The following is a 26,887-nucleotide window of genomic DNA, read 5'->3' as shown; positions in this document are numbered from 1 at the left end:
AGAGCTTTGTCCCCCTGCTCCAGCAGGAGGAGGAGGTATTCGGGGTGAAGAAGGGCATCCATCCAGTGAAACACAATGGAAATAAAAACACTGAGAGAAAACGGGAAACAAAAACGGATGTGTAGACACATGGGGGTAACTGTTTAGTGTTGGGTCTTCTGTCATAAAAGATCCTGTGGTAAGAACGATGGAGACACAAAGAAACGTCCAACAGTCTTTAATGCTTGAATCACAGGGGAAAATCCACAACAGGAACACGGGAAACACACAACATCCAACAAGTAGACCCAACAAAAACAAACTGAACAGACTGGAGCTTTTCACTCAGGGGAACACAGGTGCATGGAATGAGTCAATTAACTGGTACACGGACCACATGGGGAGGGAAAACACAACAAAACCAGTCCGGGGCATGACACTATCTGTATCTGATTTAATAACTGTTAACATAACTGACACAAATATACTGTTATTTTCACCCTTCCAAACAAGAAGCAACAGTGACACATTTAACTTTTTAACCTTGATAACCTAAGCTTGGTATATTGCATGTCTTGCAATAAAAAGTAAACGCAATGTCCACCTATAGCTGACTTAAAGAAAAGAAAAGAACACATGTATCGATTATTATTATTATTATTATTATTATTATCTGATCAGGAGAAGATACCTGCTCAAGGGCTTTTATGTTTATATTTACTTTTAGCCAAAGCAACCAGCATTGCATTTAAAATATGGTATTTTCTAGTCATGTTCATACATTACCTGAAGTGGAACCCATGATTCAGGCATTGCTAGCACCTTACTTTACTGATTGACCTGATTTACAAGGTCGGAGAGAGCAAGCAAGCATCAAATTAATATAAAAGATGACCAGGAATGATCATCCACTTCCTGCTGCTGCCTCATGATGGTTTTCAACAGTAACCAATTATTAAGTGTTTATTTTATGTATTCTGTGGTTCATGGACATTTGCCATGGTACATTTCTGTTCCTGTAGCTCATCCGATACAGGTCCCTACTAACTTTCCATTATTTACTTTATGGATTAGATGTTTAAGAAATACGTCTTGATGAAGTATCTCAAATATACAGTAATCCACTGTGAAACAACCTTTCCTTGACAGACTCTTGGTTCCTCCCAGTGTCGTCTTCCTAAGAAAACATCTGTCTATAAAGTTGCTTTGGGACGATGTGCATTGTGAAAAGTGCAAATGTTGTGCAATAATTTCTAATTAGGTGCTTTACACTAATATGAAGCTTTCCAAATGAACTGTTAAAAAATACAACTGAAAGCATATCAAGTATTTTGCTAAAAGAAGAAACTAATTTAAACTTCTCAATGTGACGATTTCACAAAAAAATGGGGCACACATTTTGCAAGTTTTTTTCTCAACGAACATGTTTTCTCGTTCAAAAACTAAAATTGCAATATTGACATTAGCACAAAAACTTCAAATCAGGTTTTTGACATTGTTTTGATCATCATGTTCATCATCATTAACTTTATGCATATATAAATGAACATTATGTTATGGATGAGGAGGCACTACACCAGCAAGGAGGTCGATCTACATCAACTAACTATGAACACACACACACACACACACACACATCCTCTACACTGCAAGAGAAACATTCACAACATAAACCTTCATCCTTTCATTTGCATAAAGTACAAATCAACATTAAAAATAGCATTTACATTACACGCTCTTTACTCTCTCAACTTAGGTGTTTGTTTCTACTCAACACAGTTGTACAGTTACGGTAGAATATAATCTAAATGTAATAAATTACATCATCATATACAAATATGACGGCGTGGACCCACACGCATTTATACAGGTATGGTACATAGTGATTTCATCGCAGTCAAAACCAAATTAATACAATATGGTACCTATAGAGCATTACAGTGTTATTTTTTCAAAGCGTTGATCTGTAGTTACCCAACATTTACAATAACACTATTATTTTCTATACATAAACAACTCATACACACTGATTATAATAAAGAGGATACTCCCCAATACCACAAGCCCGATATGTGTAACCTTCGTACTTCTTTTTGTGTACATATTACAGAATATTTTAACAATCCGAGGTCTTTTTTTTCTCTTTTCTTTTTTCTAGACTGAACAGTTTTAGACAAATCACAAAGGTGCTGGGGGATCTTTCCTCTGAATGTATTATTCATTTTTCACTCCCATACTAAACTCCATGAGCGATGCACATCCATATATTCACAGTTTCTTTTGAGTGATGCCACCTGGAAACAAACTTGAATAACAGGCACGTGAGAAGCACGGCTTGTATTATCAGAATCATAGCTTACCATCATATCAGACTTCAGCAGTGAGAGGAATAAAAACAAAGGGCTCCCAAAAAGTATTTGGACACTTGAGTCCCACTTAAATAAAAATCCTGCACACGGTTTTAACCATCTAGCTGACAAACCTATAACTACTTTTTGTGAAATGTATGCTTGAAAAGTGTGCTTGTGCTAGGATTGATATATATTTTAATATAAAAATGGAAACTGTCATCATTTACTCTCCATCAAGTTGTTCCAAACATAAGAAGATACTTTGAAGGATGTGTGTAACCGAACAGTTGACTATGTTGCCTATGGAAGTCAGTAGCTACTGTTAATTGTTTGGCTACACATGTCCTTCAAAATGTGCTCTTTTTTTTTTTTTTTTTTTTTTTTTGCATTCAACATAAGAAAGAAACAAAAGGTTTGCAATAACTTGAGGTAGAGTAAATGAATGGGTGAACTATTCCTTAAAGTGTCCAAATACTTTTTGGCTCACTGATCAGTATGTTGCCTGCAAATCATAGTTTGGCACCGTGTTTCAGCTTTTATTTTAGTTAGTATTTCAGAAAGATTTTTATACGCTCTTAGTTAACAGGCCATGAAACTACACAGAATCAGTTAATCAGTTGTGAATATAGATAACAGTAGCTTCTGAGCTCGATGCGTGTGGATGTACAGGTGTGAAATTCACTGAGGGATTTAGCTTTGCATACAGTAAATAGCCCAAATAAAGCACAGGAAACATTCATGTCCATCTGAAGAACCTTATTTGGTATCAAGAGGTGACCATGAACAGATGCCAAATATAGATAATGCTTGTACAAGACCTTCTTTAACATGATTTTGAGAACAAGAGATGACAATGATCAACCAGTTAGACATTTTGGGCTATGTTCAGAACATCATGCTTGCTTATCATATGCATACTGGGTAAAGTACACAAAGTTCATAAATGCACGGAATACCTGGATGATTTTGTTTATTTACAACATAGCACGGACCCCGTTATGCAATGTGCAGCTTGATGAATAAAATCCACGGTTTTGAATAATTCAATTGAAGTGTCATTCAATTGAAATTCAAGACTGATTGTATTATGTCATGATACCTGGATGCCACTTGCATGCAATAATAGATCTTAGCCAGGTTAGACACCACGCTGAATTTAACGAAGCTGTGAGGGATAGACTTACAGTCTTCACAATGGCACACACTGTATAAAGGTCCAAGATCATGTCATTTTGCCGAATCACAACTTTCAAAACACTTTGAAGTTTTGTCTACTGAATGTTTCTCGTAAACATGTTGTTAAACACCAAATCAATCCATTGAACACACTGTACTTTGAGTCCCTCACAGCCTCGGTTTCATTCCTGTCAAAAATTAAATACACTACCCTGACGGAGGTCTATTGCATGATTCTGTTCACATGCTATCTTCAATAATAGTCTGCGGTGTCCATACTGCTGCTTAGGTAGTATTCTGTTCTGAACATAGCCTGAGACTGCCTTCACTTCCAGGTGAGAGGTTAACATGAGTCTGCTGCCCTCTGTGGTCACTGTGGGAACTGTATACAGTACAGATGGCCTGAGGAATCAACGGCTACATGCTCCATAGCACATGCTGCTATGCATAAAGACACAGACATCAAGAGAACGATACCTAATATAATAATCAGCGCAACGAGGCATAGACCGGTGGTGAGAGTAAGAGAAAAACCGAATAGCCCGTTGTGAGTCATTTTCTGTTTAACATGTGACACTGGACGAGTACCCCATAACTGCACACTGACTCCATTTGATGAACTTTGAACTCAAATACAGCAGCGTGGCCACATGGATATCTGTTCAGCTGGATATTATGCTAATGTCAGTAATAGAATTTCAAATAACATTTAATCTGCACATATAATGTGTGTAGCCTGTACTTGCATAACTGATGGGTCATTTATTTGTTCGTTTGTATGTATGTATATATTTTTTAAATATTTGCAAATAGATATTAGTAGTGAGCAAGCTCTTCCTCTCCTCCCAGATACGATCAATATATACAGTGTGGTTTTCTTTACTAAGATTTTTGGATTTTAAACAAGACTGCATTGCACATCTTCAGGGAAAGTCGTTCACGTTAAGTCTTTGGCATTTTCTGCCGTGTCGATCGATCGGACAATCAGAGCTGCCTCCAAACGTGTGTTGTCCTCCAGTCGGGTGATCAGATTTCCTCAACGTAGTTGGCCGGGTATAAGCCTGTCTGGCCACTGTCCAGACGCCCCCTGCACCAGCCCTGGTCATCTTCCTCTTCGATCTTTGTTAACTCATCACCTGTGGGTGAGACAGAGTCTAACTGACACACAGTACCCACCGTATAGTCAAAACATCATCGTGTGTGGATGTCATCATTCATCATTTACATGAACCCTTCACTTGTTCCAAACCTGTATGAGTTTCTTTCTTCTGCTGAACACAAAAGAAGATATTTAGAAAAATAAGAGAGAAGAGAAGAGAGAAACTCATACCGGTTTGGAACAAGTGGAGGGTGAGTGAATTGTGAAACAGTTTTCATTCTGGAAGTGTAACAACTTATTCAGCAAACACCAAACTACAGTATGTTTTTGCTCTAGTCTGCCTTAATGATATAGTGATGATCTTCCATCATTTATTCTGCTTTGCTGTCCTTCACCTGCTTTGAAGCTTAGCTCATCCTGCTCCTGGCCTTCGTAGTCGTAGAGGGCTCGCACCCGCACTCCTCCTCTGCTGCTGGAGTCTTCCTCGAAAGAGTTCGCTCCGCCGTTGGTCTCGTTCCCCGAGTACCCCGCGGGCTGCTCGTCATCTGACCATTCAGTGGAGTACGCCTGGTTCTTCTCATAGCTGCTCACACTAGTCAAACACAGGGCACACGTGCTGTTAGCAGGAACAACCCATTCCACCTTAGTTTGTGCACTCGTAAAGCTATAAATTAAAACCACAAGTTTTACAGCCATTTGCCAATAGAAATATTTGAAGTTTGGCTATTTGGATAACCGTCCATGTGCATCATGTCTCAATCAATCAATCAATCAATCAATCAATCAGTGCTCTGGGGCTGAATTATAATGAATGGTCACAATACATGATGTTTTTACTTGAGATTTAAATTTGCACAAAACTGTGAACACTACGATCATTTTTAAGTGCTTTTTACTTTGTCCATTTAGATTAAGCATCCAGTGTAACCCCTGCCAAAGTACATAAAAAACAGCTATTTAATTACCACATGGCATGCATAAAATATCAGGCAAAATTACAAATAAAATTAAATGTTTTAAATATCATGATTTATAATGCATCCGTTCAGTCAAATTAAAAGTCCTCATAATCATGTTGATAATTTGCTATAAGGTGTTCATCATAGTATTAAGACAGGGCTGTTATTACTGAAATAAAAGAGATATCAAATTATTATATATATATATATATATATATATATATATATATATATATATATATATATATATATATTTATATATATATGTATAAATAAATTTCGTTATTGGCTGCTGAGTCTGAAACCACCAAATCCATTTCAATCTGCAGCAGGTTTCCACGTAAATATATTTGAATAAGACCACCTCAAAACCATATATGGAGTCCAAGGCATCAATTGACACCTTTGCCCCACAGAGGAGAGGGGCGGGGTCAGCAGAGCTCATTAACATTTAAAGAGACATGCACCAAAATGGCTCACTATGAACAGAGCTGTTTTTGACAAGATAAATCTGTTGTTTTACACGACCATTGAGCAATTTTAACCAAAGTATGTTACAGACAGACATTTCATGACGACCTTAGAGAATCACACCAACTTGTGGAGAATGGCCATCCAATGTCCCTTTTAAGCCTTCTTAGAACCATTATATAAATATTGAGGTTGAATATTGGGCAATGACTAAAAATATAGTTTTATATTTATATAACTCTGCACAATGATACCTACAACCTTTTATTCTTAGGTTGTTTTTATTCCTATAGTCAACTCAACTCAGGAACCCTGTACAGGCAGAATGTTTCTTTTTTGTAGTTTTTTTTTTTTTTTTTTTTATCAGAATAGAGTTCTCTGTTGAACTCCACAGAATCCTTTTATTTAAAGCGTGAAGATGACAGCAATCTTCCTCTAAAAAGAGAAAAGGGCAGTGTAGATATAGGAGAGCGTGCTGGGAAGGCAGGGATGATGTCTGACCTGCCGCGGTCTCCTGGTTGACCTGCATGCTCTGTGTTCGGAGTAGCAGGAGCGACTCCATCTGGCTTCTTCTTTTCTCTCTTGGCAACAGCATTGGTGGCTTCTGGGTTATATTCCTGAGAGGAGCACATTCAGAAAAGAAAATCAGTATTTCACTATAAACACCAACTGAACATTCCCTTTTTTTTCAGGAAAAAAATAAGTTCATTTAACATGCCAGTGTACACACTAAAGAAGAGAATATGATAGTTTTAGTTAATTGATCGATTAATCTGTGTTGCTAGTTTTGGAAAATTTTTTGGTAGCACTTTATTTTACAGTCCTGTTCCTCATGTACATACTATGTACTTATTATAGTAATTACAATAACTATGTAATAACTAGGTACTAACCCTGAACCTACCCCTAAACCTAACCCTAGCCCATGTAGTTACCTTGTATTACCAAAACTTTCTTAGATAAATACACTGTAAGTACACTATAAGTACATGTAAGTAAACGCACTGTAAAATAAAGTGCAACCCATTTTTTTATATAATTTAACATAGTTTAAAAAAATGGTTTAAGAAAATAAACTTCTAGATGGCAGAAATCATCCAATTAACCCTTTGATTAAAGCCGTACTGGGATTTCAAATCTTGTGACTACTTTGACATGCAGCAATTAACCCTTGGTTCCTGTATCTTTTAAATAAACCCAGAAACCTTAAAAAGCCACAAGACGGATAAAGCCTTTTTTTTTGTTCATTAAAGTTTGTGTACCTCAAACTGGGGCCAGTTCATATGCATGCCAGGACCGTGATTATTACTGAACCACTTGAGATCCTCTTGTGTGTTGGCGGCCAGAATGGTGCGTTCAAACTCACGGTACACGGACGAATAGCTAGAACATGAAACAAACACACAAACTCATGAGTGGGCTCTGACAAGTACATCTAAACTAGACTAAACATAAACTAGACAACTGTATTGCTCTCACTCCAGTGAGCTGCTGATCACTGCGGAAGAAACATGAGCCACTGGGTTCATTCAAAGTAACTGATGACATTAAATAGACAGCTAATACATTTATGAACACACCATGTCAGTGTATAATGACTTATATTACATCACCAAATCACTACTGTGTGCTTCAAGAGACTATATTATTACCTAAAATTAAAAAATACACAATTGACAGACTTTAAAAGAACAATGCTGTTAATTGAATGTGAGCAGCTCAGATCATTTGATCACAAATGAGATCTGGATTTCGTTTTGGTCTCAAACTATTCTCTTTGTGATTCTGGGGTTCACACTGACTTTTGGTTCTCGGTGAGGTTTAGGTGACGTTTGATGTCCAGGAGGACCTCTTTGAGGAAGGTGAGGCGCTTGACCTCGTGCTGCTGGCATTGGTCAAACACCAGCTCCATGGACTCCATGTACTGAGGTGTGCACTTCGACAACTCATCCAGAGACTTCTCGTACTTCTCCTTCGCCTGCAGCACACACACAAACACACAGCATGGGACACAGTCAACATTAAAAAAGAACACGAAGCTAAGTTGAGCAAAGGTACCAATGCAAGAGCATTTAGAGCAAATACTTGAATGTGTTTCATCATAGTTTCGCGCACCTTCTGCACGTCCTGTTTGCATTTCTCAGTCTTCTCGTGGAGTTTCTTCTGCTGGTCGGGAGTCGCGGACGCATCTGCCTCACGCGCTGCAGCCAGTTTCTCCTCTTTACAAGCCATGTGATAGGTCTTCTTCGCCGTCTCCATCTGCAGCCAGACATGCAACACTTTAACTAAGCACAATGCTGCAAATGAACGGATGAAGCTTAGAGAAGGGTTAGTTTAACTGACTGTTATAACAGAGTCAGGCTCAGTTCTCAGGATGCTACAATGCTTTCAAGAGTTGTTCCAAACCAGCTTGCATCCTTCCAGGCTTTACATACTTTAAAGTATCATAAAAGTAGACTATGTAAACATAATGTAAGCCTAATACATCAGCTGAATATTAAATATGCATTTAAATTACTGATATGCATCATTTACATGTATATTACTGGAATCATCCCATGAAGGTACAGAATTAACGTATTATTTGTACCTCTTTGAGTTTCTTGGCCCAGGGTTTCTGGGCTTTCTTGAAGCCCTCCTCTGCCTCTTTGGTTTCCTTGAAGCCACCGATTATCTGTCTGTGGTAGGAGTCTTTCTGCCAGTTCTTCACCTTCTCCACGTCCTCGTTCATCAGACCGTTCTTCACCTCCTGATGAAGTTCACTCACCTTATCGGCCTCTGTCATCATGGCTAACCAGGCCCGCTCCACAGAGCCGTACTGAGGCCCTGGCCACACACACACACACACACACACACACACACACAGTCAGGAATGCATATAATAATATACTGAGATGGCTACTTTATTTGCATGCTTTACATCACAGGTGGCTTTTTCCAGAAACAGTTCTGAAAAATGTAAATAACTGCTTGAAAAACTCTTGAGGATGAAGAAAGAAGCGTTAGATTTGGGACCTTTCTCGATCAGTTGCCTCCACCTTTTGGACCATTCGGTGAGCTGCTGGCTGTAGGACTTTTCGATCTTGGCACGCTCCTGAAGACAGCTCATCAGATCATTGCAGAGTCGATGACCGTCGTCAGTTCTCTTCACAGCGCGCTTATAATTTCCCACCTAAGAAATCATATTACACAGAACTTGATACACAATTCTGCTCAAACGTTTACATAACCCATGTACAATCAGCAAGATGATATTCTGGAAATTTGCTTTTAGTACTGCTCTGATGAAACAGATATGCTTACAATTTAACACTTTGGGGTCGCTAAGATATTTTGAATGTTTTTAAAAGAAGTCTCACCAAGACTGCATTTATTTATTTGATGAAAAATATATTAAACGGTAATATTGTGAAATATTATTACAACTGAATATACACAAACACATAACATGATAATATGTGACTCTTTCTGTGAAATCCAGGCTAGTCTCGAAATCTAAATCTAAATCTAATCTCAAAATTTGATTTCAACCATTAATTTCACTATGATTTCAATCTTTGACATGGTCTTAGTCAGTAATAAATATATCAATGTTACTTTTTCACAGAATGTTCTTTACCTTATGAACAATAAATCAACAAAAAATGACACTAGCTGGGTTTTCACAGACAGGGTCACATATAATCATGGCGTTTTCCCCCAAAATGTTTGGAGTTACTCATATAGGAACACTATACAGTGCACCATTGCCCTGGTGCCTGCAGGTGGCCTCAGAAAGGAAAGAGAGCGGGTGATAAGAGGGGGATGGGACTCATTCATTCTGGTGCATGTGAAGTTACGCAATGACTGCCACAGCTCTGTGTCCCAGCACTCCTCCAGCTCTAATCCTGGATGATGTGTCCTCACTGCAGTTATGTCAACAGGACCTTATAAACAATACAGGTTATCTGAATACTTAAAATGATTGAATATTGTCAAATGCTGAAAAATACTGACATAAAGCTCTAGAGGGCAGTATATGGTGCAGGGGTCTCCAACACATCACTGGAAAGCTACCAGAAGCTCGTGGCCTGATTGGAGGGCGCTCTCCAAGACATAAATTTCATCTAATCAGAGTGAGCAAATATAGACGGGTGTCCCACCCCTCCAATGCAAATCATATATCTGTGTTGACTTGAGGTTATTTTAATTATCCCATTTCGCATTTTAATCATCATTAAATCTGTGTTTGATCATAACGACTGGAAAAACTCATGGTAAATACTGAACTGCTCAGCCTTAAGCAAAGTTAGAAAGAGTCTCACGCAGAGTAGGTTTCGTTTTGTGTGAAAACTTGGCTGCATTAAGGCAGACTGCTGAGAGAAATGCATGATTGAATGAATTGTATGAATGCATTGGGGGAAACCGCTCGTCTTCAGAAAAGTTTTGATGGCATTTTCTTTTCATATTCGCAAGTGAAATGCATAATAAAGCAGTGTTTATAAGTGCAGCACTGCTTTGTTTACAGCGGTTACCAGGAAACAGTTTTATTTCGGCTGTTCCATATGCGCCACCTGCTGTCAGACAGTGGACTTACATTTTCATTCAGCACTTCTGCAGTTTGTGTTCAGACCAAAGCAACACTAGGCCAAAGGTTTGTTGTAAATATTAAAGGGGGGGGGGGTGAAATGCTATTTCATGCATACTGAGTTTTTTACACTGTTAAAGAGTTGGATTCCCATGCTAAACATGGACAAAGTTTCAAAAATTAAGTTGTACGTTTGAAGGAGTATTTCTGTTCCAAAAATACTCCTTCCGGTTTGTCACAAGTTTCGGAAAGTTTTTTTGAGTATGGCTCTGTGTGACGTTAAATGGAGCTGAATTTCCTTATATGGGTCCTGAGGCACTTCTGCCGGAAGAGCGCGCGCTCCCGTATAGCAGAGCACTGAGAGCACAACAGACTTCACTGATCAGAGCGAGAGCATCGCGAAATGTCACAAAAGAAGTGTGTTTTTGGTTGCCAGGGCAAGACAACCCTGTACAGATTACCAAAAAAAACAGCATTAAGGGACCAGTGGATGGAGTTTATTTTTACAGAACATCAACGGAGTTGTGCAAGTGTTTGTGTTTGTTCCCTGCATTTCGAAGATGCTTGTTTTACAAACAAGGCCCAGTTTGACGACGGATTTGCGTATCGTTTATTTCTTAAGGATGATGCAATCCCAACGATAAAGGACCACGATCGTGTGTTGGAACCGCAGGCGGTGAGTAAAACTCCTTCAAATATCTCTGCCTCCTTGTTAGTGCGTCCGCCTCTCATGCCAGAGACCTGGGTTCGAGCCCCGCTCGGAGCGAGTCGTTGCTGCTGCTGCTCTCGTTCAGTTTCAGCCTCTGGATCTGATTCTGGATCATAAATATACGCTGAATCTGACTGCTAGCCATGGTTTGTTTTGGTTGGTTTTGTCCTCACGGTAATGTCACAGCTTCCAAACGCTCTCAACGCAAAAGCCTACTCGCGCTCGTGATTCTTTAGCTCCGCCCACACGTCACGCCTCCAGTCGGTCGTGTTTTTCCGGGAAAAATCGGTACAGACTATCTTTCTCTTATGAATATAATAAAACTAAAGACTTTTTGGAGTTATGAAGGATGCAGTACTACTCTATAGGTACTCAAGATTAACAGGATATTGAGTGAAAACGAGCATTTCACCCCCCCTTTAACCAGTCCATGGTAAAAAAAAAAAAAAATGTTTATGTTATGTTTTTAACATAAAACTTGTTTTCATTATTTTCATGAAAAACAATTCTTTGTGTTTGAGTCAGTACTTTTTTAACTTATCAAATTAAGTTACGAATTACCTTCATATTCTGGTTACCTATACAAAGTTGTGTTAAGCTGTATCAACTAAAAAATAATGAACTACTTTTTGTGAACATTTTAAGGCAATTCGTTTCAGTTGTTTTCTTAGTATACTCAACTTATTACATTTTACAGTGTAATATTCCATTCTGAACAGCCTTTAGAGTAAAGTCCTTCTTCTAGTCAGTAAATAAAAACCCATATAAGTCAGACGTGAATCTGGCACTTCCAATGCTTTCAGACTGCAGTCAGGATGCAGGTGCTGCTCTGGAACTCAATAGACCTTGTGCTGGATAATCTACTTAAAAACTGCTCAAAAACACACTAAAATCTTGGTCTACATCGCTAACTGAGCACTGATTGAATATGCGATTACTTTGACCTAATACTGACATGATGTTAAGATTGTAGTGCTGCCAGAGCCTCATAAAGGGTGATGTGAAGGGCTCTGGCAACATCACAGGAGCCAACAGTGTCATCTAAATAGAGCTCATTGAGAGCTTTCTGGCAGATTGAGATACTGTGAACACAGCATCCTCCTGTTTTCCAACCAGAGCTGGCTTAAAAACAACACAACTATTGATGACCGGCTGAATAACTTAGCAATGCAACATTTAAAGGAAGGAAATGGTGGTCTTTGTACCTCCCAAAAGCTGTCCATGGCCTCATCAGCAACAGCGGATTCATCGTAAGAGCCAGACATGGTGCTGGGTGATGTGAGGCAATACTGTGCACGTCTGCAGAAAAGCGGACTTCCTCAAGCACTAAAGAGAAAGAGACAGAGACAAATTAATGTATGAATGCAATTGCACTTGAGAATGAAATATCAAAACTGGCAAATTCATTTGAAAAAAAGCATAAGCTCAATTTTCACAAAACATCTGTCTGAAATTATAAAATACTAGGTGGTCATATTCAAAATAAAGAAGCCAAATATTAGAATATATTATGCTAGTATGCAATATATTGGTTAGCAGCAGAATGAACAACGCAGTGCTAACAACACAATGTTATCAGTGATGATGCTCAGTCATAGTTCAAGATGAAGAACACTTCATGAGCCTCAACATTGTTTATCAGAGTCTATTGAAAAAATCATACAAGGACTTTTAGAAATCAGACAGTCAAGAGGTAAAATGAAGTAGAGACGGTTTCTTTGACATTTATGCATTTGCTTGTGAAAAGGAAGTGTGCTTAGTTATAATGAATGTGCACTTGTAGTTTCCTTTAAATGTAGAAAGTATTTAAAAAATGTTTTGCATATATAATATTAATGAGATAAATGATTGCTTAAGTGTATTTCAAGAGACATTTTCATGATTGTTTCTTAAATATTCAAAATATGTTTTTACATTTAAAAAGAGCACTTATAATAATGCCAAATTAATCTTTTGCCATGTTTTAAAGCAGTTATTTTACATTAAAAACACTTATTTTAATGTCTTGACTGACATACTAAAGTGCATGTAAAGTTATTTTAACAGTAATGTTTTCCCCAATATTACTTTTAGAGGTCATATATTTCAAATGTACTAAATTGTACACTTTAACCTTTAAAAAAGACTATAGAAATCATGAATATTGTAGATTAATACAATACAATAATCATGAAGTTGCAAATGAAGATGAAACAAGCACTTTTTATTTCAACTAATTGCATTTCGTATTAATTTAAATGAATACATTTTCATTTTGGAAACCATTTGCAACATTCATATTGCAAATAATATGCAACTAAATATTCAAAAAAACATTACATTCAGTTCATAGTCAAGTCAATATTCTACATTCAAAGTTAATTATTTCCATACTAAATACTTTTTAAAAGTTTACTTCCTGCTACTTCATTAACACATTTACCACAAATTCTTTATCAGCGGGAAAAAAAAGTTGTGTATACTGTGAAAAAGATTTACATCAATAAACCAGAACCTGTGTGACCTGCTCTACTAGCCATGGGCTTCACAAAGCTAGAAGTATAGCTGAGACAAATATAAATAGATTGATATCACAGTAAACCTGGACCCCTGAGCAATGGGAAAGTGAACATGTTTAATGAGTCTTTAACCCAGTTTCTAAAAACCCAAATTCCTTAAGCCCACGATGTCTGATGACACATACTGAGCACAACAGAGGACCCATAATGACACAGACAGCCATCTGGCAAGAGTCTTCAGGTTTCATCGTGGCTTTATAATAGCCAAGTAATATGAAGCATTTAACATAAAAAAGCATTAATGATGTCTGCCCTACAAAAAAAGACTTGAATCACTGAAGAGTAATTCATTACCAGAAAGGTTAAGAAAATACATAATTGGACATAAATGGATGGTTTATTGAGAATTTCTATATTAATTTCTTAAAAAGGTATTTTCTTCATGAACAACAGCAACTGTACACTAAACAAAACTTATTAGACTATGAACCGTTTACACTGAATCAGTTCTTACATTTTAAACTTTATTTTGCTCAGCCCACTGTTAGATTACCTAGTTATTTTGCATCAACATACAGTCTTACTGATTTGAATTAGAATTGCCCATGAATCATGTCATTAAAAATCATAATTTTGATGAAACCCCATGTTACACCGCAGACATGAACAGTTTGTGTAGTTGGTATGACCCACTGTTGTATGGCTGGTAGCCAACGTTGGTTAACGAGTTAACCCTTTCAAAAGCCATTGACATTTGCAGAGCTAAAGAAGGCACGAGGGCACAATATACAGCTATGGCAGCACCATCAGAAACACAATTTGTGCATGCCCTCACAAAAAATGGTCAGCAGCCTAAATGGAGAACAAATAAACCGGCAGTGCACAAACAAATGACAGCGCCAACTAGAGCACATTCAAAAAATTGTGGCAAATGCCGATGCATTCACATGCCAACGCAGTGCCCTGCCTATAATGGAGTATGTAAAAAATGTGGCAAAGAGAACCACTTTGCACTAGTGTGCAAATCTAAAGCCAAAATGGACGCGATTGACATAGATACTGAGATATCTGGAATAGACGCACTGTTTGTGGTTTGGTAGTACACTCAAACACATCAGATACAGGCTGGTACACAAAACTGAGTATAGCAGGCACAGTTGTCGATTTCAAGCTCGACGCGGGCGCCGAAGCAAATGTCATTCCAAAGAAAATCATTGATCAGCTTCAGGTTCCTGTGAACATCCAAAAGACAAACACAGTGCTTGTATGGAGCCACCCGCATCAAACCAGAAGGTGTTGTTTAACTACATGTGCATGCTAACAATAAAACAACTGACATGATGTTCTTTGTGACTACAGCATCAGATATAGCCCTACTGGGGAGACAGGCATGTGTGCAGTTGGACCTCATAAGAAAAGTAGACGCTCTCGCCCCGTCGTCACCTGCCACAAAAACTGAGCTTCTCAGCCGCTATGCATCAGTGTTTCAAGGTTTGGGCCAGTTTCCAGGATTGCACCATATTCACACTGACCTGTCCATTCCTCCGGTAACACACGGCTGCAGGAAGATACCATATGCAGTCCATGACAGACTTAAAGAGACACTAGATGACTTGGAGAAAAGGGGTTTAATAAGCAAAGTGTCTAAACCTACTGCATGGATTAGCAGTCTCTGCATTACAGAAAAAAGAACGGCACACTGAGAGTCTGCCTGGTCCCCAGAGACCTTAACAAGGCCATACTCTGCCACCACTACAATACTCCCACTCTGGAGGACATATGGAGTAAGCTAGCCGGCAAAACGTTGTTCACCATCCTGGATGAGAAGGACGGCTAAGCAGATTCAACTAGATGAGGAGCCAGCAGATCTCTGTGCTTTCAACACGCCGTGGGGCATGTACCGTTTTCATCACATGCCTTTTGGCATAAAGTCAGCGAGCTAGGTATTTCAGCGCTTGAACTCAGAAAGCTTTGGGGACATTGAAGGTGTTTTCATGGTGGCTAATGACATGTTCATAGCGGCATTCACCAAAGCAGAGCATGATGTCATCCTAGAGAAAGTGATGAACAGAGCGTTGAGTCTAAATGTGAGATTCAACTAAGACAAGTTGCAGTATATGGTCAATGAGGTGACTTACCTAGGCCATGTAATCACCCCTGATGGAGTGAAGCCTGATGAGGCCAAGGTCTTGATTTTCAAAGGTGCAATCTCAAAGGTGCAGTTTTCCCCTCCCACTGACAGAAATGCCCTTCAACGTCTGCTAGGTATGACACGCTACCTGTCGCAATTCATTCCCAATGAAGCCACCCTCACTGCACCACTCAGGCTGTTGCTAAGGAAAGACATAGACTGGCAATGGCATCCTGAACAGCAGTTAGCACTTGAAAAACTCAGAACAGCCATAGCAACTGTACCTGTCCTTGGACATTTCAACCCAAAGGAGCCAATAGAAGTGCAGGCACATGCCTCAAAAGACGGCTTGGGGGCCGCTCTAATGCAGCAACAGCAACCAATTGCATATGCTTCGAGAGAGCTATCTGCCGCTGAAAAGAACTATGCCCAGATAGAAAAAGAGCTACTGGCCATAGTCTTCACTCTGAGAAAGTTCCACCAGCATGTTTACGGTGTACCCATTAGAGCTCAGTCGGATCACAAACCACTTGAGGTGATATTCTCCAAACCCATAGGCGCAGCACCAGCACGCCTTCAAAGAATGCTGCTCCAGCTACAAAGGTATGACATCCACATTGTTTACAACCAGATGCATATCGCTGACACGATGTCCAGAGCATACATCTGGTCTGATGCAATGGAGAGTCTAGACCTGAGTGAAGAGAAAGTCATCTATGCACTGAATGGAGAATCACCTTGTGGTAACATCATGCATATGATCCAACAAGCCACACAGTCAGATCCTGAGCTTCAACTGATACAGCAGCTAAGGATGGCCGGACAGAAAGAAAAATGTCCCACTGGCTGCTCAAGCTTACTGGCCAGTCAGACACACTATTAGCATAGAAGATGAGCTACTCATGAAAGATGATCGCATCATCGTACCTCATGCACTGCAACCAGAAGTGCTTAAACGACTTCATGCTGCACATCAGGGGGGTATACAGCGGTCTCTAGCACACGCCAGACCATGCTTCTACTGGCCAGGACTCACTGAAGCCGTACATCAGATGGTGGAAGCCTGTAGTTTCTGTCAAGAGAGTCATCCTGAAAATCAAAAGGAGCCACTTATCTCACATCCAGTTCCAACGGGACCCTGGCAGAAAATAGGTGCTGACATTTTTGACTTACAGGGATGTTCATTTCTTCTGATTGTGGACTATTTCTCTAAATATCCAGAGGTCCTAAAGTTGTCAGACAAAACATCAGCCTCACTGATAACACATTTTAAAAAAAGTGTTTGCAAGACATGGTGTGCCTGAGACCCTGATTGCAGATCATGTACCATTTGCCAATGCTGAAATGGCTCGATTTGCTCTTGACTGGGGTTTCAACATCACACACTCCAGCCCAAATTTCCCTAAGTCCAATGGCATGGCAGAGAGAGCCGTAAAGACTGTCAAATCGAGGCTGAAAACTGCTCAGTCTGGCATGAGCCTCACCTAGCTCACCAACACTCCTGTCACCGGTCTCAAATACTCCCTAGCCCAGTTCTTTATGGGCAGAGTCTTTTGTCCACTTTACCGGCCAGCAAAGCTAATCTGAAACCTTCTATACCTACACACATCCAGGAAGCGCTGCAGCATCTTCAATCACAGAAAAAAAGATGGTATGATAGAACAGCAGCCCCACTTCCAGCCTTCAAGGGGGGACAGAGAGTATATATGACAATCAGAAATGCATGGAAACCAGCCACAGTTGTCAGTATCCGAGAAGAGCCCTTCTCATATGACGTTGTCACATCAACGGGCACAATTTACCACAGGAACAGATGTCAGCTCAGGCCTGACAGGTCAATTAAATGTGACTCACAACCTGACTGTTCCATAGACACTGACAATGACTTGAGCAACGACACTGTTCCAAATCTTGCTCCAATTGAGCCTTCTCATCATGTGAAAAGGAGTGTGCAAAATCCGGAATACACGAGAACTGGACGTATCGTCAGACAACCGGCACGGTTTAAGGATAATGTGCTTACTTAAGTATGCTATATTATTGTTACTATTGCTTGTTCATAGCAAATGTTTATTTTATACACTGGTGATATTTTCAGCATACTTTCCTTGCTCTATGTCTGATTAATATTTTGTTTATAGCTTAAAAATGGGGATGTAGTATATGCACTGAGTGGCTCTGTCCAGTACCCCCAAATACAGTTCGTGTAGTTGGTATGACCCACTTTTGTATGGCTGGTAGCCAACGTTGGGAATAGAGTGTGAACAAACTCGCTAGTAAAGAAGTTTAGTCATAGTCATAGATCCTCTTCTGACTATTATTAATTCCTCATTGTCATTAGGATATGTCCCCAAAACCATCAAACTCATCAAAAAAACACAAATTGACCCCAAAAACTAGTTACTTAAAGATTGATCTCGATTCTTCCTTTTCTGTCCAAGATACTAGAAAAGGCAGTATCTTAACAATTATATTCCTTCTTAGAGAAAAATGGTATCTGTGAGGATTTGTACTTATCTTACCACCATCAATTTGTAGCAGTGAATGAATAAGTATCATATCTATCATAAGTGCAGTATGGAGTACCTCAAGGCTCAGTACTAGGGCCATTACTTTTCACACTTTACATGTTACCCTTGGTAGATATCATCAGGAAGCATGGTGTTAGCTTTCACTGTTATGCTGATGAGACTCACTGAAGCATAACAATTTTAAAAATTAATGGAATAGATAGTCAATATAAAAACCTGGATGAGGAGTAATTTCTTACTGCTAAATTTTGTGTTAATTATAGGACCAAAAAACTCTGCATGTAATAACCTAGAATGCTGTCTAAGACTTGAAGGATGCTCTGTGAATTCTTTGTCATCAGTTAGGAACCTAGGTGTGCTATTTGATAGCAATCTTTCCCTTGAATGCCACATTTCTTTCATTTGTAAAACTGCATTTTCCGATCTCAAATATATATCTAGATTATAACCTATGTTCTCAATGTCAAATACAGAAAGGTTAATTCATGAGTTCATGACCTCAAGGCTAGATAATTGTAATGCTTTATTGGGTGGTTGTTCTGCACACTTATTAAACAAACTACAGCTAGTCCAAAATGCAGCAGCAAGAGTTCTTACTAGAACCAGGAAGTATGACCATATTAGCCCGGTCCTGTCAACACTGCACTGGCTCACTATCAAACATCATATAGATTTTAAAATATTGCTTATTAATTATAAAGCCCTGAATGGTTTAGTACCTCAGTATTTGAATGTGCTCTTGTTACATTATAGTCCTCCACATCCACTGTGTTCTCAAAACTGGCAATTTGATAATATCTAGAATATCAAAATCAACAGCTGGCGGGAGATCCCTAATCCCCAGGAACACTTCCCATAACACACAATGTACTTTCAACATCGTTAGAAGAATGGCATCTACGCTAATTTTAGTCTGTTTCTCTCTTATTTCCGAGGTCACCGTAGCCACCAGATCCAGTCTGTATCCAGATCAGAGGGTCACTGCAGTCGCCCGGATCCAGTACGTATCCAGACCAGATGGTGGATCAGCACCTAGAAAGGACCTCTACATCAATGAAACACAGCGGAGACCAGGACAACTAGAGCCCCAGATACAGATCCCTGTAAAGACCTTGTCTCAGAGGACCACCAGGACAAGACCACAGGAAACAGATGATTCTTCTGCACAATCTGACTTTGCTGCAGCCTGGAATTGAACTACTGGTTTCGTCTGGTCAGAGGAGAACTGACTCCCCGACTGAGCCTGGTTTCTCCCAAGGATTTTTCTACATTCTGTCACAGATGGAGTTTTGGTTCCTTGCCTTTGCTATCTCTGGTTTGTTTAGTTGGGGACACTTCATCCACAGCGATATCGTAAACTTGATTGCAAATGATTGCACAGATACTATTTAAATTGAACTGAGCTGGATGATTACATAAATTAATTCAATAATTAACATTTTTTTCATTATTTGCACTATTTTCCTATTTAATGCTGTTCAGTTGCTTTGTTACAATCTATATTGTTAAAATCGGTATATAAATAAAGGTGACCTGACTTGACTTCACTTGACTTAATATCAGGAATAGCACTGTGTTCAGTTGGGTTACAGTAATTATATTAATATTTCATGATTTCAACAGCGAGTCCATATTCAGCTCTCACTCATTCAGATTATGAGGACCAAAGTGAAAGGACATTGTGTCTCCACTAGAGGTATCTTAAGAAGTAATTCCATAAGAGTAAATAATAAAGGTCAGTTTACACCAAGGATGATAACTATACGATAACTCAACTACAACTTAAAGTCTTAATCATTCTAATTATTTGACAATAGTGAAGTCCACACCACAGCTATACTGCCAACAATACAGAGGAGCAATATTGATGGAAATGCTTCCACAGCTATCTCTTTTAGCACATCCTTAGCACATCCAAAAACTCAGAACAACTTGATGATGTTACAGAAATTATGGACTCATAATTTAGCATTTTATATACGGTTGCTCCTTTACGCTTAAGGAAGGCTAAGGAAAACAGTCTGGCACAGTGGTATAATGAGCATACTCGCACCCTAAAGAGAGCAGCCTAAAAGAGCTCCTAAATAAGGTGTTTAATGCTGTTCAGCTGCTTTGTTACAATCTATATTGTTAAAGCGCTATATAAAGAAAGGTGACTTGACTTGAAAAGGCTGTTACTGCAAAGCATGCTGAATCTTCTGCTATATTATTGTGTGATTATGAGTTTTGGATCATCTAGCTATGTAAGTGCACCTAAAAAGGTAATTTATAGTGGTATACTGATATTGAGATTTTTCAAATAGCGTCAGACAGTTTCTCTGTGTGTAGACTACAGCTCTGCTCACTCTCAACCTTCATGAGACACAAAGGAGGTTTTTACCACAGTACTGTAAGACTTCACACATATGCTGGACACTTTTAACTATAATTTACTGGTCACACTTTCATTTGGGGATCAATTCTTACCATTAACTATCTATTGACAGCACCCTTTGTCTCAATAAACAATTATCTGCTGCGTATTAACAGTTGGTAAGGTTGTTGTAAATGTAAATTGTTAATAACTAGCCCCAAAATAAATCTACTCCAAATGACAAAAAACCTTCCATGCACAAAGTATCCAGCTCTTTGTTTTGATAAATCAAGCTATGGACTTACCACCGGAGAACCCATTCACAGACAATGGTAGGATTTTTAAGAGTAAAATTATCCAGATATGATTACACAGGTCCGGTCGGTGATATTAGCAGTGTTTATTGTTTTAGTTCAGTACTTGTTTCTTATGCGGTCTTGGTTGTGGAGTGCGTCTGGAGCTCATGCAGAGGATAATCCTGCAGTGTTCCACTTGAATGGCTTAGACGGCATGAGACGAGGGGTTACGGGGAGGAGCGAGAGAACGAGAGAGAGAGACAGAGAGAAAGAAAGAGAGTTAGAGAGAGAGACGCTTTCGACTCTATTTGGCTGGATTGTTAACTATAAAGATTGTTTCAAATTGGCATTGGTGGAAAACATTTGATGTTATCATCCATATAAACAGTAAATGTGCGGTCAAAAAAAGAACAGTACTGTGAGGAGTGGGCTCTGACGGTCGACCTTGATCAAACCAGGGTCAGATAGCAGTTCAGTTCTGGAGCACAGCAGCAGCTACACTTACACTGAGATCTCAGCATCAGGGGGCTTCAGTCTGACTGTGAAGACCCTGAATGAGAGGCACGGGGGGCATTTAATGCCATCAAACCACGGTTTTGCCAATTAAAACATGGATCAAATTAAATCACCAAGTGTAAACAGAGGTACTTCTAGCAATGCCTGCAGCGCTGACCTGGGCTTATACCCCTTACACGCTGAAATACCAAAATGCTAATTATTATCAATTAGAAAATTTAAATAAAAGACAAATGCTTTCAAAATATCGACTCCGTGATCATGATTTGGAAATAGAGAAAGGAAGACATAAAAGATCCTGGACACCGAGAGAAGAGTGATTATACAAACACTGTGAGCTGAATCAAACTGAGGATGAGAAACACTTTCCTCTCGTCTGCTCCAATTACAGCACTACAAGAGACATACTCTCCACAGTCTAAAGCACTGAATTGTTCATTCTTTACTCTAAATTACTAAATTACACCATACACATCAAATGGTTCATTTGGTTATTTTACATATTCTTCATTGTACATAATTGTTATAATTAATATTAGAGATACTTTCTGCTCTTTTTCCCTCTTATTTATTACTCATTTATTGTCTCCTTTATTACTTTGGTGCTGTTATTATATTCTGTATTTAACATATACTTCAAATTCTTTGGCAACACTACAATACACATATCATGCCTTGAAGAGAGAGAAAGATAGAGGGAGAGAGAGAGAGAGAGGTTGGGTCGGAGGCAGCACACTGGGGAACACTGTGATGGAAAGCTGCAGGGTCGCTCTGGTGAGGGGAAATTTGTGCACTCTGTGTTTTGAAGCTGTGGAACCCGTCATATGGTAAAATTAAACTCAACAAACAGTCACATCAAACCAGTCAAGCTGACAAACAACTGAAAGAAGCTTTGATTCTCTAGAAAAACACTCTCAAACGGTGCACCTTCAGAGCTGGAATGACAATAACCACGTCACACTGCTTCTACAATACTACATCCAACATGTTCATCTGGAAAATAGCTTCCATGTCTGTGAAAAAAAAATGGAACTGAAAGACATTTAACATGACTTTTTTTGTACTGTCATCTGTCAATCTTTCTTCTGTTTTCAGGACTGTCAGTTCAATATTTGAATCATTTTAAGGTAACGTTTAAGATTAGGGAACACATGCCCACTATTAAACCAAGGGTTTTTCCTCAGTAAGTGAATAATATGCTGGTTATTGACAGAAAGCAGGTATTTGTTGTAGTTGTTAAATATTAAGGTTAAATGATCTAGAAAATTATATGCAGAATAAGACGTTAATAGACTTTAAGACATGTTTTTTGTCTTGTGAGTCGCAGTGTTTTTGTACGTCGTCATCACGTCTGTTTTACAGTTAAACTCCTTGCACGCGGAGGAGCTGCGGGATCTCTGTCTTCAACGGAGGCCTACACCATCACTGACCCCCACTACTGTATCTCGCCCACAGCGGAGGTGCCACAAGTGGCGTGAGAGGAAGCAGAAGAGGGATTAGCACAGAGGTATCCGGGCTAGGCTAACGGCTTACCCACACAAGCCATCTATCCCCACCATCGTACTGGCTAACATACGCTCGTTGGACAATAAACTGGATTGCATTCGATTACTACGCTCAACTCAGAGGACTGTAAGAAAGTGTTGTGTTTTTGTGTTCACGGAAACATGGCTCAGCAACAGCGTTCCAGACGGCTCTATTCAGCTCGACCAGCTGACGTGCTATCGAGCGGACAGAGCTCTCTTAGCGGGAGGAAAAACCAGCAGAGCGGGCTTTGTGTTTACATCAATGACGCGTGGTGCCGCGATGCTGTTGTGATCTGCAAACACTGCTCACCCCTGGTGGAGTTTATGATTATAAAGTGTGGGCCGTTCTATCTGCCGAGGGAATATACTGCCATACTGCTCATTTCAGGTTACATTCCCCCGAACAACATCAACAGCAACAGGAACGACGCACTAAATGAACTGTACCAGCACAGGATGAACTGTACCAGCAGGATCAATGCATGCAAAGCTCTGGGTCCTGACAACATCCCAGGGCTTGTACTGAGAGACTGTGCAGCAGAACTCACTGATGTCTTCACAGACATTTTCAACATCTCACTGAGTCAGGCTGTTGTTCCCACATGTTTCAAAACTACCACCATCATTCCAGTTCCGAAGAAGCCATCTCCATCCTGCTTTAATGACTACCGTCCTGTTGCACTTACCCCCATCCTCATGAAGTGCTTTGAATGGCTAGTCATGCACCACATCAAGTCTGCCCCCCCCCAATACCAACCACCACCCCCTCCCGGACCCCTTCCAGTTTGCATATCGGTCCAACCAGTCGACCGATGATGCCATCACCATTGCCGTCCACTCAGCACTCACACATCTGGACAAAAAGGACTCATATGTCAGAATGCTGTTCATAGACTTCAGTTCAGCATTCAACACAATCACCCCTCAGCAGCTCATTTACAAACAGATTCAGCTGGGGCTCAACTCTTCGCTGTGCAACTGGCTGTTGGACTTTCTGACTGGAAGACCTCAGGCAGTACGGGTCGGCAGCAACACATCCAGCACCATCACACTGAACACTGGGGAACCCCAAGGATGTGTGCTGAGCCCCCTCCTCTTCATTCTGCTGACCCACGACTGCACACCTTCACACAACTCCAACCTCTTCATTGAGTTTGCAGATGACACAGCTGTGGTGGGTCTCATTAGCAACAAAGATGTCCCGAACTTGATCCCGTCCCTCCCCCCAGTCCCTCTTCTGCCCCAGGCACCACTGAACTATGTATAAACTATGTATATATATATATATATATATATATATATATATATATATATATATATATATATATATATATATATATATATATATACATATATAGTTGAAAGTCTAGTATATATATCTAATATATAGTCATTATATTAATGTTGCAGATTGATTATAGACACAAATTGGCTAAGTCACTATATTTCCTCATGATTGTCATCTGAAGTCACAGCTGCTGGACTGATCTGGACCGACATGCAAACTCACAAAAAATTGTTTTCTTTTTGTACATAAAACTTTAATTGTTCTGATTGTTGGAAATCACCTTGTTATTGATTTTATACAGAGGTCACAGAACATTATTAAACATGCACATTTTTAAAAGCATACATTTTTACAATTGTAGTAAATGAATGTGTTAAATTGACTTTTATCCACAGTAGTATGGCCTGCAGCCTTGCTGTCGCTAGCACTGAGGTCTGTCTACCAGTCAAGCAACAGGAACATCGAAGACATGAGCATTAAACACTAAAGGACGTTCTTTAATTAACAGCAATTGGGACTCTGACTTGTGCTGCCCACGTGAGAGACATAATTCATTTCTGCAGCTTATAGTACATACTGTCACTATTTCTTGAAGTGAGGTTAATAGGATGGGTTTCTTTGGGAAATCATGGTGAAGGGTTAACACATGTCTAGTGAATGAAAACTGCTGTACATACATGTAAACCTATTATAGTAAGCAGATTTCAGAGACTGCTGCTAAATATATCGCACTCATCTACCTGCAGCAACAGGGTTTGCTGCAGACAAGTCTTATGAATTTACTCACATGAACTGATATTGAACAGTTTTCTGCTATTGTCTCTTTTATACGTTTTATACGCATAAATACACTGACTTAGAGCATAAATGCAAAAGCAATAAGTGCATCCGTAATACATGCTCTAACTTTTTGTATGCTGACACTCTTGTGTTACATGCAAAATGCATTTTCAGTACAGGATTAATTACATACATGAACAAAGATTGTGAAACAATGGAGTTAACAACTCATTTCGGGATAAGTTAATTAGATTACTTGTGTTTAAAATCACTCATGATGATTTGCAATGCCGACCCTGACTCGCTGCGTCCAGAACAGCTGATCTGAAACAGATGAGAAGGCAGTTCAAACCAGACGTTTTAAATGTGTTTGACTGGATACATCCCTGCTCTTCTCTGTCATTTAAAGCTCATAAACTGCTCCACTCCATCATTTGATAAATCACTGCTGCCATGATAGCTAGAAAAAGTCTCTTTTAAACTAAAAATCTGTTTGCTTTTCACATGCGCTAATAGTGCAGTGGTAATCATAGCAGGCACAATCTATAATGAGTCTAATTTACATAGAAAGAAGACAGGATTGTGCTCAAACACTGACTTAATGAAATTGCACAATGCAATGCAGAAAAAAAATAGTTGATATATCCTCATTATGTCAGTATAAAAATGTGTTTGATTATAATGTACTGGACTGTTTTAGTGCCTAAAACACAACTGAGTACAATTAATTTCTACTTAACAGTAACTGAGATATTTGTCAAGTAATACTGAGTGAATATGACTGTTTCTGTATTATTCCTCACCTCCAGGTATTTTAATAAAGGGGCTCACTGTAGCTTTATTGAGCATTCAACTTCTCAAAACTCCCAAATGCTTGCTGTCCAACATTGCACACTCATGGATGAGACATGCAGATAGTGATAAAATACATACACAGTTTGCAGCTTCAATTGCCTTTTTGGAGATTTCATGACTGATGACAGAACTAGTTATGTATTCTCATATTTCTTGTGTGGGTTATTTATGATGAAGTGAGTGTGCTCCACATATCTGCGTAGGCTACTGTTGAAGAGTGTGCGCCGTGAGCACAGTACAGCGGCTGATGGGACAGGGAAGTGTGTTTTACTGACATATAGCCTAGTCTAGTCTAACATCTCATCTCATCACATCTCATCAGACCGATTTGTTTTTTTTTTAAATAAATAAAATACAATAAAACAATTACTTGAGATCAAACCATAATTATTGAGCACTACCATGTCTCTCTGTCTTCATCATGTGACAGATGGGTTTGGCTCATCTATGCTCAGATTAAAAGAAAATGCTGTGAAAATGTATATCAGATCAATCTAATTTCAGTGTCAAAGTCAAAGTCACCTTTATTTATATAGCGCTTTAAACAAAATACATTGTTTCAAAGCAACTGAACAACATTCATTAGGAAAACAGTGTCTCAATAATGCAAAATGATAGTTAAAGGCAGTTCATCATTGAATTCAGTGATGTCATCTCTGTTCAGTTAAATAGTGTCTGTGCATTTATTTGCAATCAAGTCAATGATATCACTGTAGATGAAGTGACCCCAACTAGTGCACTTATTTTCAGTCTGTTGTAGATAATGCAACATGCTCTTGATACAGATACATTTTTATCACAA

At 39.2% G+C, this 26,887-nt stretch overlaps 1 protein-coding gene across 2 annotated transcripts in view; it reads right to left on the bottom strand.

The window, feature by feature from the left end:
* Positions 1-201: 201 nt before the first annotated feature.
* Positions 202-26,887, bottom strand: part of LOC127944701 (protein kinase C and casein kinase substrate in neurons protein 1-like) — a 43,621-nt gene continuing 16,935 nt past the window's right edge. Inside the window, exons 1-10 of one of the 2 annotated variants that reach the window (XM_052540892.1) lie at positions 21,130-21,295; positions 12,517-12,637; positions 9,051-9,207; positions 8,626-8,861; positions 8,151-8,294; positions 7,838-8,013; positions 7,298-7,418; positions 6,537-6,652; positions 5,001-5,197; positions 202-4,642 (exon numbers count right to left, since the gene is read on the bottom strand). In XM_052540892.1, coding sequence (XP_052396852.1) covers positions 4,533-4,642; positions 5,001-5,197; positions 6,537-6,652; positions 7,298-7,418; positions 7,838-8,013; positions 8,151-8,294; positions 8,626-8,861; positions 9,051-9,207; positions 12,517-12,576 — 1,317 coding nt within the window. In that variant the 5' untranslated portion in view covers positions 12,577-12,637; positions 21,130-21,295 and the 3' untranslated portion in view covers positions 202-4,532. Of the gene's footprint in view, positions 4,643-5,000; positions 5,198-6,536; positions 6,653-7,297; positions 7,419-7,837; positions 8,014-8,150; positions 8,295-8,625; positions 8,862-9,050; positions 9,208-12,516; positions 12,638-21,129; positions 21,296-26,887 lie in introns of those variants that run through there. The other variant, XM_052540891.1, reaches the window with a different exon arrangement.

The sequence above is a fragment of the Carassius gibelio genome, chromosome A23 (assembly GCF_023724105.1).
Source record: "Carassius gibelio isolate Cgi1373 ecotype wild population from Czech Republic chromosome A23, carGib1.2-hapl.c, whole genome shotgun sequence".
In the NCBI taxonomy this organism is placed as follows: domain Eukaryota; kingdom Metazoa; phylum Chordata; class Actinopteri; order Cypriniformes; family Cyprinidae; genus Carassius; species Carassius gibelio.
Note: the sequence above shows the minus strand (reverse complement) of the source record. Positions and strands in the feature narration are given on the sequence as shown.